We start from the raw sequence: 15593 nt of genomic DNA, 5'->3' as shown, positions 1-15593 counted from the left end.
GATGGAAGTTTCGGGATGAAATCTGGCTGACAGCTGAACAAGCTAATGGTTGCAGCTCACAGCCCCGCCCCTCCTGCCCCACCAAACAACTGTTCCCTCCAGGCGGGGGGAAAGTGGTTTGGCAACTCCTGACAGATGGACAGCCGACAGCATGGACCCTCCCACAGGCCTCGTTCCGTGTGCAGCTGTGCGCTGGCCTTGTGTACAACCGGCTGTTCCCCAGAGGAGGGGAAAGAATTGTGCTGCTGAGAAAGCCGCTCTCAGCGGGAGGGAGGCGGGCGGGCTAGACTGACACACGAGAGGGCTGGCTTTTTGGACGGCTCTTAGCAACGGCCCTGGCGTGACCCTCCTCAGCCATGAGAAAATAGAATCCGTGTACCATTCTTCCAGGCGCGATGCAGCATCCGCAGCTCTACGTCAAGGGGGCCTTCCTCCCGGCCTGTTAATTACCTGCTCTTTCCCATCTCAGGGTTCCTGCCTTTGCCAAGTGCTCCTGGGAGGAGGGAAGAAACGACCACCACCCAGCCCCCTTGCTGCCTGGGGGCTTCAGGCTTGATTGTGAGTCATTTGTGCATCGTTTCGTCTCATTGATAGACGGGACTGAGAGGGGGCTTCCAGCCCCCCCTGGACCGGCAGGGGCTTTATTCTAAGAGTCACTGGCGCTGCGCTTTTCCTTCCCGTTTGTAGGTGAAACCCCAGTGGCTTCATTGGCTCCTTGATTTAAACCACGCCCGGCTTTCTGCCGGCTTTGCTGCTGCTGGGCCAGGCGGCCCAGCCACATCCCAACCCCGTCTGCCGGGAGCGCGGGCTGCTGCTGCTATTGTGTGGATGCCCCGCGTGTCCTCTCTTCTCTTCCAGAGATGGCTAACAGGGGCCCGAGCTACGGCTTAAGCCGAGAGGTGCAGGAGAAGATCGAGCAGAAGTACGACGCGGACCTGGAGAACAAGCTGGTCGACTGGATCATCCTGCAGTGCGCCGAGGACATAGAGCACCCGCCCCCTGGCAGGGCCCATTTTCAGAAATGGCTAATGGACGGGACGGTAAGGGCCAGCAGCGATCTCGGATGCTGGGGCGGTGGGCTGGGAAACCTTCCAGGGTCTCCTCTTTTAACGAGAGGCTACCGGAGGAGCTGCGGCTTGCCAAGCTCCTTCTCCAGGGAGGGGGACGGGAATGCCTTTATCTCTTCGGGATTGGAAGGTCTGGGCTCCCTGCACAATTCCCTCGCTAGATTAGAGGACTCTCCACCCATCCCAGACATCACAGGTTCCTTCTGAGTTGTTGGCAAATTCGAAGTCCTTTTGCTTTTTCCAGTGAGAATAGAGATAAGTATTTCCTTGAGATCTCTCCAGCCTTCATGGTGCATCAGCTCCTCTGGCGGGGGAGTGGCGGCATTCCTTCCCGCAGGGGAATAGGTTGGTTACATAGTAAAACAAAGGAAGGGGTGGAGGGGGAGGACTCACCACCTTCCCATTCTTCCTGGAGCCATACGCCTTGGGGATGCTTAATGCCTGTTTGTCCAATGGATGGACTCTCTTGAAACTGAAGGGAATCCTTATTTGATAACTGCTTTTCTAAGGAGATGCTCCTGTGTGTTTGGGTGGTTGGAGACCACAGGCTCTGCTGATTCCAGCAAGCCCGTCTTTTCCGCAGGCTGTGATTTACTGTTACATAACTGCTATCCCACGATTCTGTCCGGTTATGCCCAGCGCTTTGGTTATAGGGATCTGGGGGTACCCACCCAGTTCGGCTCCTTTACGCATCAATAGCTTTTACTGGATGAGTTATTGAAGCCTGATTCTGATCTGCCTTTTGATAGAAGAAATAATATTAGAGTCTATCATTTAATCTCTCCGGGAGCCACTAACTCTTCCCTCCATTGAAAGTCTGAAATCGTGGCTTCATCACTGCACATCATTCCCTCTCTATAAACCTTCTTTCCCTCACCCAGCAAAAGGAAAGGAGGGAAGAGGACTCCCGGGCTCTCTGTGGTCAGGAGCAGCCCTGAGAATGGAGTCGCCCAGGTCTTTGGGGTTTGGTATGGGAGCCTGGCCACCCAGCTCAGAACCCATGCCTTCCTGGGGTGCAAGATTGGCCCACGCTTAAACCCGTGGGCTGTGCCCTGTGAGGCCCAGGATTCACTTTGCATTAGGGAGGGGTAAATACAAAGGGAAACGCTGATTCTACCTCCCCCTTTCCCTCTTCAGGTCTTGTGCAAGCTGATAAACAGTTTATACCCACCAGGACAAGAGCCCATTCCCAAGATCTCAGAGTCAAAGATGGCTTTTAAGCAGATGGAGCAAATCTCCCAGTTCCTAAAAGCTGCGGAGATCTATGGCGTCAGGACCACTGACATTTTTCAGACCGTGGACCTTTGGGAAGGTAAGGCCCTCGTGCCTTTGGGATCATTCTTCCCTCCCCCCACCCTTTTGCTTTTCTCTTTGTGAAACCTGCCCACAGTGTTCTTCCACGTATCTCCAGGCGTGTGTGTGCGTGTGAGAGGATTATCAGCTGTTACCCCCCGGAGCACCGTTCGCCTCCCGCTTTGTGATGTTCTATTGAAAGTGTTCCTCCTCTAAGGAACACACACCCCAGGACACAGCAGGGACCCCAGCAAACTAACGGGTAAACAGAAGCCTCCGTGGAGAGGAAGCTAAAATGGTTACACGGATGCTTCTCCTTCCTCTTACCCCTCCCATAATGTACTTTTCCCCCAAAGTGAGAGCTCCTGGAGGAGCGGGGGGCGGCGAGTGCGCTTCTGACTCACCAGCAACCAGGCTTATAGACAGAGCTGCCTGGTGCAATTTTGTCATTCAATCTGAGAAACAAATAGCACCCCACCCTTTTACTAAACGATGATCTGGGAGCTTTGTGACTATACCTTCCAGATGTGTATTTTCTTAGAGAGGGTGACAAATGATTTTTGTCTTTCATAGTCGTGAATTGATGTAAGAAATCTAACAAGGCATGAAAAGGAAATCAAGTTTCTGGACATAGTTAACAATCCACCATCATTAGGGCAAATGATGTGGATGGAGGTACCGCCAGAGAATTTGGGACCCATGGTCTTAGGGCTTAGTGTCCCCCGGAGCCCAAATGTGCACACCATCCATGCGACTGTTCCACATCAGGCCTGCTGGGGGGACGCACAGGTCCAAGCAGGGCTGCCAGGTTGACTGCACTCTCATGCTCATTGTCACTAGCTGTCATCAGTGGCCCGACCAAGAGGGTGCGCAGCGCAGTGACCCAAGTGGCTCTGCTGACAGTGAGAATGGACTAACTCTCCTGTGATCAAGAGAATGATAGTTAAAAGGGTATTCAGATGATGGTTGAAACAGATTTCTAGCAGAGGACCATTCTACTAAACAACTTATAAAGAAGCCATTGCCTCCTTAATCCTCACCCCCTTCTCCATGTCATACACAGAGCTGGCATTTCCTGTTTCCTTCACAGATGAGTAGTTAAAATCCTAAGACGCCAATCAGTTTATCAGTAATGTTTTGCCATTATTTAGAAACTCAGCTATTCAGACCTTCAGGCCAGGCTATTGGACATCATGGACACTTGCCTCCAAATCCCCACAGAATGTCCCAGTTGAGACTTGCTCCCTGCTTTTTAGGTCAAAACTATGATGATTTTTTCCTTGCTAATAAAAATTCTTGCTGCTTATTGATATTTTCCTCTACACTAGGCATGGTACTAGGGCTTTTCTGCATAACGCCAATCAATTCTCCTAATAATTCCAGGAGGTGGGTGTTATGAATTTCCCCATTTTATAGATGATGAAACTGGAGCTCGCCCATTATTGCTCGTATAGATCATATGACTGGCTAATAATTAGCAGAGCCAGGACTCAAACCCAGGCTCCATGATGCCAAAGAGTAGGGCCTTAACTAGTCTGCCATGCCATGCTTTGGCCAGGACGCTGTTTCCTTCACCTACACCATGAGTGTGCTGTTGAGTCATAACAGTGACTGATGAGATGAAGAGGAGGGGGAGGATGATTCAGGGCTGTGTGGGACGGAAGGTTACAGCCCCGGTAATTGGAGGTTTGTATGAATGGAAGGGGTCCCAGTGAGACCCCCCCCCCCAAGTACAGGAAGTATATACGAGGAGGAAGAAACTGGGAGGGCTATGGGAGATGGGGATCCCGAGGGTGTTTTCTGTGTTGAGGATGCCTTGCTTGCCTTTCCCCTTTTTCCAAAGACCACACGGGTGAACTTGACCCCCGGGAGGTGCTGGTAGTGAAGGGGAGGAGGCTACGGAGCAAAGGTCCCTGATAAGCAGAGGAGGTGGAAGTCTACGCCACCTGCCCCAGCCCTGTGTGTCAGATACCTCTTAGGGAAGAGGGAAGTTGAGAGGCATCTGTGTGACTGCAGGAGCCTGAGATGGGGTGGTGGACGGGTGGACTCCAGGGCAGGGTGATGCTCTTAGAAAAAGGGAACAAGGCAGACACTGAGGGGTCTCGTTCCCAGGGCAAAGAAAGATGGGGCTTTAAAGGAAACAAGGAAGGAGACCACGCCCAGGGTGCGGTGGCTGAGATGCTATAGGCAGGACAGCTGGCAATAGAACAGATGCTTCGGAGGGTCCAAATGGCCTCTAGAGGCACCAGGGCCTGGCGGCCCCCTCCATGGAGGGGCAACTCAGGATTGAGGTTTGGGAGGTTCATTCTATTTGCTGGAGGGGATACTTGACATCCCCCAAGTGCAGTGTCTGCAGCTCAGGCTGAGCTGGTGACCATACAGTGAAGCGAGACAGGAAAGTGGGTTGCTTTGAGCAGAGAAACGGGGAGGGACGGCAGCCTTGGGCGAGCCCAGCACTGAGACCCACGGAACAGCAGCATGGAGAAGTGCGAGGCTGGGTCCTTCTGCCAGAGCTGCTTGTCACCCGTGAATTTAGGGATGAGTAAGCTGGAATCAAAGGGATGCCAGTGGGCGGGCTGGCATGTGTTGACGTGCCTGTGTGTGTGTGGGGTTGTCCATGTTTGTGCGCACAGCTATTTGACTGGCCATCGCCTTAGCTTAGTCTCACATTCTTCCTACTCTTCTGCACCTGGGCTGTGGTTTTAATGCTGTCCTCAAATTTCAGATTACTCACGTTCACTCCTGATTCCGTGCACTGTGGTCATGGTGGCTGTGGCTCTGAGTGGCCAGCCCTCCTTGCCTGGGAACTTCTCCTCCTCCTCTGCAGGCATTTTATGCTCAGCAGCTCTCGGTCTCCCATCTCCCCTGCTTGGCATCTTCCTAAGTAGGGCTCTGCTTGCCCACGGCTGCCCATGACTCTGTGCTGCTCTTATGTCGCAGATGAATAACGCCGCAGGAGCCAGGGCTCGCCAAATGCTTTCTCATTTAGCTTCAGTTGTTTAGACAGGCAGACGCCCAGATGTACCTTCTCTCCTGAAACCCCTTTTAGATGCAAGGCGAAATGTTTGGAATGGACTCAGAGGCAACCAGAATAAAAGGTTCAAGGCTTTAAAAAGGAACCCAGGGCTGAATGGCCTAAAAAACAACCCAACCACAGAGATATAGACAAGGCTCCCGGAGTTCCCCTCAGAGGAAGCTGGGGTGACCAGTTCCCTTCAGTGATGGGGGAGAAGTGAGGGCAGCTTAGAGCCATGGAAGGGGACTGGAGAGGTCTTTCTCATGGATGAGAGAAGGTGGATGCCGGGCAGGTTACTTTGGGATTCGCCCTGAGAACCTGGAAAGGGCAGGCGGGGCCGTCTCAGCTGTGACTCAGGACAGCACAACGGAGGTTAGGTTTCAGCATCACTTCGGTGGAGGGAGAGGGGGAAGGAGAGAAAGGGAGGAGACAGAAAAGGAGGTGTGTGTGTGTGTGTGTGTGTGTCTCACTCTCGTGAGAGCGAGTGAGTGTGCTGGCCAGAAAGCCTACAAAGAAAGCTTACCCTGAGGGTAGGAGAGTGCAGGCTCCTAAGTCAGAAATTACACCACCCCGTTCAAACCTCTGCTCCACCACCTATCAATGAACTTCTCTAAGCTTCCGTTTTCTCAGCTGTAAAATGGGGATAATAGTGTCTATTTCACAGGGTTGATATGGGGCGTAAATGAGATAATGCATTAAAAGTGCTTAACACAGTGCTGGAAAGAACAGACCATAATATATGGTAGCAATGTTCAAATTACTATTATCATTGGCCTACTTTTTTTTTAAGACTAATAGAAAATAAGGGCAGCAGGAGCAAGGCTGGAAGGGCACATATTCTGTCTCAGAACGGATGGACTTCACGAAGGGCCTCACACAGCAGCTGGTAGGGTTGCCTGGATGACCTTTGCCCTCTCTGTCATCTGCGGTGCCTTCACCTCATTGACCATTCTCCAAAACGAGGGGCCACCTTTATGGGTCTCCTTATTGACTTTTTTCCACCTCGTAGTCATTGCCCTTTATGTTTTTCCCCACGATATAGTATTGCTTTGCCAATTCCAGACCCAGGGATCGTGGTACTGTGGAAAGAGCATGAGTTTTGGAAGCTAGCTACATACTAGCTACATGACCCTGGTTAAGCTGCTTAGCTTCTCAGAGCCTCCGTTCCCTTCCCTGTAAACAGCACCTCCCTTGCAGGGTTCTTGCAAGGATTAAATGCATAAAATGCCTAGCACAATGCCTGGCTAAGAGACACCTAATAAATGTTGGCTTTTTTCTCCTCTGCTGTTAGTCCATCAGCAACTAGCCTTTTTGGTTCCCAGGCATAACCAGGCAATGAGCATTAGACACCTAGAATTCTAGAATGTCAGAGCGGGCAAGACTCAAAGATCAATCAACTCTGATTGCTCTTCTCCATAATCCTGCTGACGAGGATCCGGGACACATGGCTTTGTCCAGCCTCCCTGGCTTTGTTCCCCTCCTTGATGACTGGGTGTTGGGGAGGCTGGTTTATACCAGGGGGCAGAGTGCCTGGAAGGTCCAAATATGTCCTCTGGGAGGTGTCACTGTATGTGTCATTCCTCAATAGCAAGAACAGAAGAGACATTTCACCCAATGTGAGAGCTGTTTTGGGATATTGTATGGTACCTGTAGTGACTCAAGGTAGTACAGAAATGCCTGCCGCCTGAAGCCTCCTTTTCTCTCAGTGCAGCCTTCACCGCATTTCCTGCAAGCACTGCTCACACCACACTTGAGTTTGACGGGCTCTTCCTGCAGCGGTGGTCCTCCAACTGCAGTGTACATCAGAATCTCCTGGTAGGCTTGTTAAAACACAGATTGCTGGACCCCAGCCCCAGAGTTTCGGAGGTATTAAGTCTGGGGTAGGGCCTAGGAATTTGCATTTCTTACCAATTCACAGGTGATACTGCTTCTGCTGGCCTGGGAACCCCACTATGAGAACCACTTCCTTACAGATTTTCTCCAGGGAGGCAAGCAACAAAAATTCATAAAGCCCACAGAGCAGCCCAACCTACCCTCTGACATTTCTCCCTTATCCAAAGCAATAATTTTTCTACTCTTAGTGGAGAATTGGGGGCTATGCCTAAGTTATTACTCAGGGAAATAAGAAGTGGTTTCTTCATCCACTGACTGCTTTCTCTGTAAGTCCCAGAAAGTTGAAAAAAAACCAAAACAGTATTCTAAGAGTTACAAGGGTTGAGTCAAGACTAATGTAAAATAGAAGAAACTCCAAAGCAAAGAGTTTTGAATGTAAGACTGATTTTTAGTATTGAAAGTAGAGTGTCCAGCCTGACTTTACCCACCCAGATGTGACTTCTCTGGCCTTGTTTCTTTCTTTTTACCCTTCTGTTTATTTTTTCTTCCCAAAGACATGTGTAAGATAGCATGAAAGTAATAAAAAAAATTAAGGGAACAAAATCCTTGTTCAAGTATCTTTATGGTAAAAGTCTTCAAACTTCATGGGCACTAAGAATTCCTAGGTCGGGGCAAGGGGTACTTGTAATGCAGAACCCTTGGTCCCTCTCCCCAGAGATGACCATTTAGTAGCTGGAGTGTAAGACCACACTTGGGGAGACATTGCTTTGTGATAATGCAATAAACAGGGAATACAGTACTGTCAAGTCAAAGTGTCAGTTGCTATCTGAGGTTCTGACAAGGAAAACTACCGTGCCACCATCTCTTTTTACAACTTCGAGTCTAATAGTAGCTTCCACCCATGATAGAGAGCTAGAAGAGTCCAGGAACCTGATTGAAATCCTGAACTGTTAGTGGAAATTTGACCCCTCTCTTTCATGTATCACTTCCTCCTATAGCCAGCGGTCTCATTTGTAGATCACCACCCAGACTCGGTCTCATTCCTGCGTTCCCAGCATCTAGAAAATTCCCAACACCTAGCTGGTACTTCTTTAGAACTGTTCTCCTTCTTCTTGGAAAACTAGCTTGAGCAGCAGCTTTCAAGCTGTCTTGCCAAAGCTTCTGGGGGTAGCTTTCAGGGAACAAAGAGATTCCAGGCTGCTGGAGCTCTGAGCAGGCTCCCAACTTGTGTCAGAGCCCTTTAACTATCGATGTGACTTCTGACCTTGTGGACGATAGCTCTGAAGCAAGGAATTACCGCTTAACAACTTTTATTTCGTACCTACCACATGCCAGACATTGGGATGTTTTTAAAAATTAAAAGCTGAAGTACTGGGGCAGTGCTTGCTTATGCATTTGGCTGCATCAGAATCATCGCAGGATATTGTCCCAGAATCTGAATTTTCAAGATCCTCAGGTAATTCTGATGCTCAGTCCAGTTGGGAGTCATCAGGTGAAACCCATGCATCTCAAAGTTGTCTGATGGCATGAATCACATGGGGAGATTATCAAAAATACAAACTCCCAGGCCCCATCCCAGGACTGACAAATCAGTCTGTCCAGGGATGACCTCAAATTTCATATTTTTAGAAAGGCCTCCCAACCCCATCCCATAAGTAGTCCCAGAAGCTTGGGAAACCATGTTCTGCAGCAGGCTGGGTTCTAGGCAGATGATACACATTGTTGTGACACAAGAAGCTCAGCTTTTGTTGCTTTATAACTGACTCACTTCACAGATCTTCCCTCATCTCACTGCTCCTTCAGACATTTCAATTTTTGACCCTCAGCTACAGGATTCAGTCTCCACACACCGCCCCCTTCTACCCAACAGCACTTGATCCAGGCTTCTGAACTGGCAAGAGAAATGAGGCTGGAAAGAGACCCTCTTCCCATTTGGTTAGCCCAAAACACTGGAATTCTTTCCAAGGAATGTCTATTAGAAAATGAACTAGACATGAACTGGTTACAGAAGGCAGATTTCTGTTTGTTATGTTATTTAGAATCTTGACAATAATTATTTTAACTTGATCTGCAAACTGATGGGGGACTCTGGGCCCCAACTGCTTTCTTTTGCTTTCATCTTATTTGGGTTGAGACCTTGAGAAATTATTCCAGACAAAACATAGACTTACGGTCATTTGAAGTTGGTGCCCCAGATTTTGTGGGGCCCAAGAGCTATGCCCCATTGGTATCCCTCCAGTGTCTCCCTCTGGCCTGGCACTGAAGCAGCCACTGCCACCCTTCAGGTCATTCCTGATCACTGAGCGCCATGCCTCCCAATCAACCTGTGCTGGGCACCCATGGGAGATGGCAGTGTGGCCTCCTGGACTGATTACAGGCTCTGAGTTCAGACAGACCTGAGCTAGATCTGGGCCCTGATTCACTTGTTGGGTGGCTCTGGGAAATTAATTAACCTCCCTGAGTTAATTTTCCCATCCACACATTGGGAGGAATCATATCAAGTCCACAGGGGCAAGGTCACTTATAATAAAGTGTCTAGCCTATCATTTATAACAAATCTCTTGTCTCTGGCCCTTTCTTTAAAAAAAAAGCTTTTCCAGTTTGTTCCTGTCTAATGCCTCCTTCCCCAGCTTCTTCTGCCCCAATCGTGCAATTGCTTCCTTTTGCACTCTCCCAGGATGAGGGTGGGGTGAGATTTATAGGTCAGGGGGCCTGGATATCTTTTACCCTTGCCCCCAACTTAATTCCCTGTGTCCTTTCTGGGTTCATGCAGTATATGCATTAGCCATATGTAGTGGGGACCGGGTCTTTTTGGTTTAACAGAGTTTGCTTCCCACCCCGGGCCTCCAGGGTAGTGTCTGTGGCTGGTTGCCGGGTGCCAGGCTCCACATTTCCCCAGATCCTGGACATGCCAGATGCGCGCTGTTTCCAGCCACCGGAAACAGGTTTCCGGTGTGCTTTACATACAGAGTAGAGATGAGTGATGTACCTGGACCTTCCTAAGCCTCCATGTACTTCATAGTTTCTCGAGGTTCTCTTTAATGACTCACTACTTGAAAGCAAACCTTCTTCCTATCTCTTCCCACGGTGATCCTTCAGAATATCATCATGCCAGTTCTGTCAAAAAAAAAAAAAAATGTATCCTGTAATACAGTGACACTTACAGAAATGCTTTTCATCTGCGGAAGAGAAGGATCATTCTCATAACCTCCTCTGCGTTTCCTCTCTCTGCCTTCTCAGTATCCCTTGTGCCCTCCTCCTTCCATCTGCTGCCCAGGTCCTCCTTTCTCCACCACCCCAGCTGTTCCTTGCTTCTGGGGTGAGGGGGGGGTCTCTCCACTGAGAACCTCTCATCCCTGTATCTATCAATCCATCCCACAGGGCCTCAGGATCCAGGAAATCGTCCTGTGGTTAATGTGGGACAGGGGATGGGGAGAGAGGCAAGGAAAGAAGGATCTGCTGTCTCTCTCTCCTCTTTGAATAAATGGACATCCTGACCTGGACTTCCTCTGTGGGCCCTAATTGTTTATTTTGTTAGAGTTATGCGCCATTCTCACTTTCTGTCTGCCTTTCCCCTGTAATTCTGTATTCCCTGGTGACCGGGCTGCAGCAGCCCAGCCGGAGATTACAGATGGTTCACTCGGTCTCAAGAGGACCTTCAGTGTTTGCCCTTGACTTTCACAGCCCCTGCCAGGCTGAATGCAGCCACCCTCCCCTCGCCTAGCCCTTTAGCTTTTGCACTGCACACTCGTGCGTGGACCTTCGATCTGGTTCTAAATTGCGGGGCTAACCACACAGTAGCATCTTTCCCTTTCCTTGTCCAGGACACGTCGGTCCGCTGGAAGGGGGGAGTGGAGAAAGGATGGGAAGAGGAGGCTACCTTGTAGCCCAGTGGGTGAAGGGTCCCTGGGCTCCTCGGGTGACAGTGTCCCCCTCCACTGTGTGAGGGAGCACACCACACATCTCTCTCTGTCTCTCTCTCTCTCTCTCACACACACAAGCCATTTATTTATTGTCTCCATTTAGCTCCTCTCAAGCAGCACAGAATGAAGAGGTTCTCATTGTGTCATGCTGGAGTGCTCTGTGTTGATTTGCTTTTCTTCATCTGCCAGGCCTCCAGCCCAAAGAGCCAAGTGAAAACTCAATTTGATGCACATGGGTGATTTTAGACCCTTTTAACCCAGATAAAGTAAAAGAAAGAAGCCACCTGGGCTTTGGTGCAGTTAACCCACCAGTAAATTTCTTTCCGCTTTCCTTTTTTCTTTCCAGTCCTTACGAAAATCCTCTTGTGCAGACCTCACGCCAGCTTACTCACAGCACCTCCCCTTACCACCGCCCGTAGAACCTACCGAGGCCAGGGCCTCTGCTTAGGGCAGGGATCTACCGCTGTTTGAGTTGCTCAGTGTTTTGGAATGTGTTATTCATGTAACAACTGTGAATGGGTTAGAAACTCGCTATCTCTGGCATGTACCATATAGAGAATAATTAGCCAGGAGATTTTTTGCTCCTTTCTGAGAAGTTTGGCCATGGCTGTCTTCAGGCCACTTTGAGGAGTATCTTGTATCCCTCTCCCTTGAATGTGCTCGCCTACAGCCTCCTATGAGAACTTTCTTCCCAGAGGTCCAGCCCCATCCTTCCCTCTTCCTTGGCCCTGACACATGCTTGGCTTTAATCTCTCCTTTGGCTTCCAGGGAAGGACATGGCGGCCGTGCAGAGGACCCTGATGGCTCTAGGCAGCGTTGCAGTCACCAAGGATGATGGCTGCTACCGGGGAGAGCCATCCTGGTTTCACAGGTAAAAGTCCCTTCCCAGCCACACACCCTCTCCCTCCCCAGGCAGAGGATGATTTTAATAAGAGCGAGCATCTGAAGTCTTGTAGCTCCCCAGAGGCTGTTTTGACACAAAGTCCAGCCTAGCAACAAGCACTCCCAGCCCCATAACCGAATCCCCCAGAGCAAGGAAAGACCGATGCTGCCTGTTCAGGCCAATACACCACCCAGGGCAGAAGTCACTGGGCCTTTCCTACTAGACACCTGGATCCTCCAGCTCTGCCCAGGTTATGTCTCTCTTGAGACTGAGCGGGGATGAATGACTTTTCTCACAGGTGGCTTGACATTTGAACTTGGTTTCACTAGGAGCCAAGTAGCCCTGAATCTACTTATTTATTTAATTATTTTCCTCACGTAAGGTAGGGAAAACATCTTTTATTTGCCAGGAGAGTCCTGAGACAGTCCTGTCGTCCCAGCATATCCATTGATAGCGCTGTCTGTCACTCTCGGAGGAGGCCTGAAGTGGATAATAAGTTATATTGTGTCATGTCAGTAAAGGGCCTTTCCCTAAAGAGATTATTTGCTTTGTTGTTTGTTTTTTTGGGGGGGGGAGGGGTAGCAAGGATGCTTAAACTCCACCCCTAGCTCAGTGAGAGATGAAAAAAGCATGTTGTAGCAGATGATTGACTCTTCATTCCCCTAATCCCCTCCTCTTCTTGACAGTTATGAAAAGGTACCAGCTTGTGACATTTTAAATGAACCTGGTCTGAAAAGCTCCTAGATATTGGCCAATTGAAACCCTGGTTTTAGCCCCCATTTTGTTAGTGATCTACCATGGTCTATGTGGCCCATAAAACCAACATTATTTACTATCTGGCTCTTCACCAAAGTTTGCAAACCTCTGGTCTAGAGTAGGAAATTTCCCCTCCTAACACCTACATCCCTCAGCTTTCAAGTGGGACATTAATCCTTGGCCCCATACAGGGAAGGTGGAGTAGGATTAATGACATGATTTGTAAGAAGAGCTGATTTTAATTTTCACAAGGGCTTGAGGTAACTGTGAGAAGGGGGGACAGGAAAGCTGTCTGAGAGTAAAGTATCCAGAGAGGCAGCACTGGTTCTTTGCTGTGGAAATTCTGGAAAATCACCTGAGCTTCTAAGATGTCAAGAGGTCATGTTTCATGGCAGGGCCCATTTGTGGTAGGACCATAGCCCAGGGTAGGGCCATATTTCATAGGATCATAGCCCAGGGTAGGGCCATAGCCCAGGGTAGGCTCACTGCCCAGGGTAGGGCCAAGGCCAGGGTAGGGCCATAGCCCAGGATAGGATCATAGCCCAGGATAGGGCCATAGTTCCTGGCAGGACTATAGTTCAGTATAAGGCCCACCCTTCTATTTGGTGACCCCCAGAAGAGCCTGTGTAACTGCATATCTTGGAAAAGTTTTGAAAACAGAATGACATTGTTTCATCTCACTCCCTCTGCCCAGGAAAGCCCAGCAGAACCGGAGAGGATTTTCAGAGGAGCAGCTTCGCCAGGGACAGAATGTAATAGGCCTGCAGATGGGCAGCAACAAGGGAGCGTCCCAGGCAGGCATGACCGGCTATGGGATGCCCAGGCAAATCATGTAAGACGCTGCATCCCGCGACCCAGTAGAGAGGACGAACGTGCCACACCATGGTCTCTGTGATAAAGAAATAGTTAGTCACCTTCTGACCTTCTCTTCTCAAAGCCTCCTGTCCCTGGTTTTTGCAAGTGCTGCATTTCTGCCGCGAATCCACGTTGCCTACGGCTGCCACCTTCTGTTCATTTAGAACTATGCAAAGACTCCGCTTCCTTCCTCTTCCTGAGCTCCTTCTTTGCCCTAAAAGCCTTCATTTACCTGATTATTTATTTATTTATTTATTTGCCAAAAATTTCCCTCCTCAACTTATAGAACGCACCTAATAAACAAATTAGTCTTGTGTCTTCAAGTGTAAAGTTCCTTCCTTGTCTTAGGGACTTTGCAGGCAGGGCTGGTCTCCATTTCATTCAAGAGGCCAGCTAGCTGTGGCAGTAGAAATATAAGTTAACTCTGAGGAAGCCCTTGCAAGGTTGTATTGCTTATCTTGACAATTGCAGTAGAAGTTTAGGAACAGTTTTGCCCACTCTGACAGCCTAAACCCATGAGTTCAAGGACAAGGTCTTTGGCTCCCACATATTTTTTGAGTACCTACCTTGTGCTTATTGTGCCAGACTCTGGGGGGGACACAGGAATGAGCAAGCTGAAGCCCCAACTCTTCAAGAGCTCTGCTGTAGATGCTCAGGAACTATCTGATGGAGGGGTGGTTTTATCAGCTGGACGGGTGATGATTAGTTGAAGGAAAGAGCAGTTTTCCCTTCACTATCAATAATCTTTATCCCCACAGGCCAGATTCTGGGTCTGATGCAGACATTTATACAGTTTCTTCATTAGCCAGAAGTGAAAGCAAAGTAGATTGCTCTCTTACAGTTGTTTACAGGGTCTAACCCCCTAAAACTCTTGGACATTGTCTAAGACTCAGATCTAGCTAAGATGAGAAAGGTTTTAAACATTTTCTCATCCACAGAAAACTTAAGAAGGCAAGTACGCCTGGGGACCACCAACTCATCTTACTCTTTCCTACCAGTAGAAACAAGAAAAAAAAAAGTGATGCATTTTGGGACTTCCCTGGTGGTGCAGTGGCTAAGAATCCGCCTGCCAGTGCAGGGGACATGGCTTTGAGCCCTGGCTCCAGAAGATCCCACATGCTGCGGAGCAACTAAGCCCGTGCGCCACAACTACTGAGCCTGCACTCTAGAGCCCGCGAGCCACAACTACTGAAGCCCGCACGCCTAGAGCCTGTGCTCCGCAGCAAGAGAAGCCACCACAATGAGAAGCCCACGCACCGCAATGAAGAGTAGCCCCCGCTCGCTGCAACTAGAGAAAGCCCGCGCGCAGCAATGAATGCCCAACTCAGCCAAAAATAAATAAAAAATTTTTTTAAAAGTGATGCATTTAGTAAGAAAAGAAATAAAGTCTTTCCTCATACAATGAATTGTTAATTAACAAGACAAAAATAGAATAAATGAAAATATAGACACTGCCACACTCTAGATGTAGAATGATGATTTTTCAGACTGCATTCTTCGCAGTTCTAGGCTTCCATAGAGAGTTCTGTGGGATTCCCATGGGACTGGGGGATGGTGGGGAGGAGGCTGAATTCTGGTTCCCACTCCTGCTTCAATGAGAGCGTTGCTCATTTTATCTATTTTATATATTAGGATCCAGCATAAGATTTTTAAAGACTTTTAATATTAAAAAAAAAAACAGGAATTCATCCTCTAGGATACCTAGTGACCAATTCAATCACTGGTGAATTGTCCATTCCTGAAAAGATGTTATATTAACATGCAGCTGAATTCCTTTCTCAAACTTTCCCTTGGATTTGCCATAAAAGCAAGAGAGAGAGGTTGATGGATCCCCCCCAAAATGAAATAAAACTGGGAGGAAATTCCTGGTGAGAGATGGAAGGTGGTTAGTTTCCTGTTTGGGATTGGGAGGTGGAGGGCATGGGAAATAACCTCCACCAGCGGTGTGTGGGACTAGGTGTGAGAGA

At 49.0% G+C, this 15593-nt stretch overlaps 1 protein-coding gene across 3 annotated transcripts; it reads left to right on the top strand.

Moving 5' to 3' along the window:
* Window positions 1–250: 250 nt before the first annotated feature.
* Window positions 251–14987, top strand: TAGLN3 (transgelin 3). Of its 3 annotated transcripts, none has more exons than XM_057545835.1 (6): window positions 251–558; window positions 859–1040; window positions 2205–2379; window positions 11901–12003; window positions 13466–13603; window positions 14565–14987. In XM_057545835.1, the coding sequence occupies exons 2-6, from the start codon at window positions 861–863 to the stop codon at window positions 14758–14760; spliced, it is 792 nt and encodes a 263-aa protein (XP_057401818.1). In that variant the 5' UTR covers window positions 251–558; window positions 859–860; the 3' UTR covers window positions 14761–14987. The 3 variants fall into 3 exon arrangements, with proteins under 3 accessions (XP_057401818.1, XP_057401819.1, XP_028022256.1); XM_057545836.1 differs by having other exon boundaries at window positions 254–558; window positions 14625–14987; XM_028166455.2 differs by lacking the exon at window positions 14565–14987 and having other exon boundaries at window positions 266–558; window positions 13466–13944.
* The last annotated feature ends 606 nt before the right edge of the window (window positions 14988–15593 follow it).

This window comes from Balaenoptera acutorostrata, chromosome 4 (assembly GCF_949987535.1).
Source record: "Balaenoptera acutorostrata chromosome 4, mBalAcu1.1, whole genome shotgun sequence".
Classification (NCBI taxonomy): Eukaryota; Metazoa; Chordata; class Mammalia; order Artiodactyla; family Balaenopteridae; genus Balaenoptera; species Balaenoptera acutorostrata.
The sequence above is the reverse complement of the archived record's forward strand: the minus strand, read 5'-3'. Positions and strand labels throughout refer to the sequence as shown.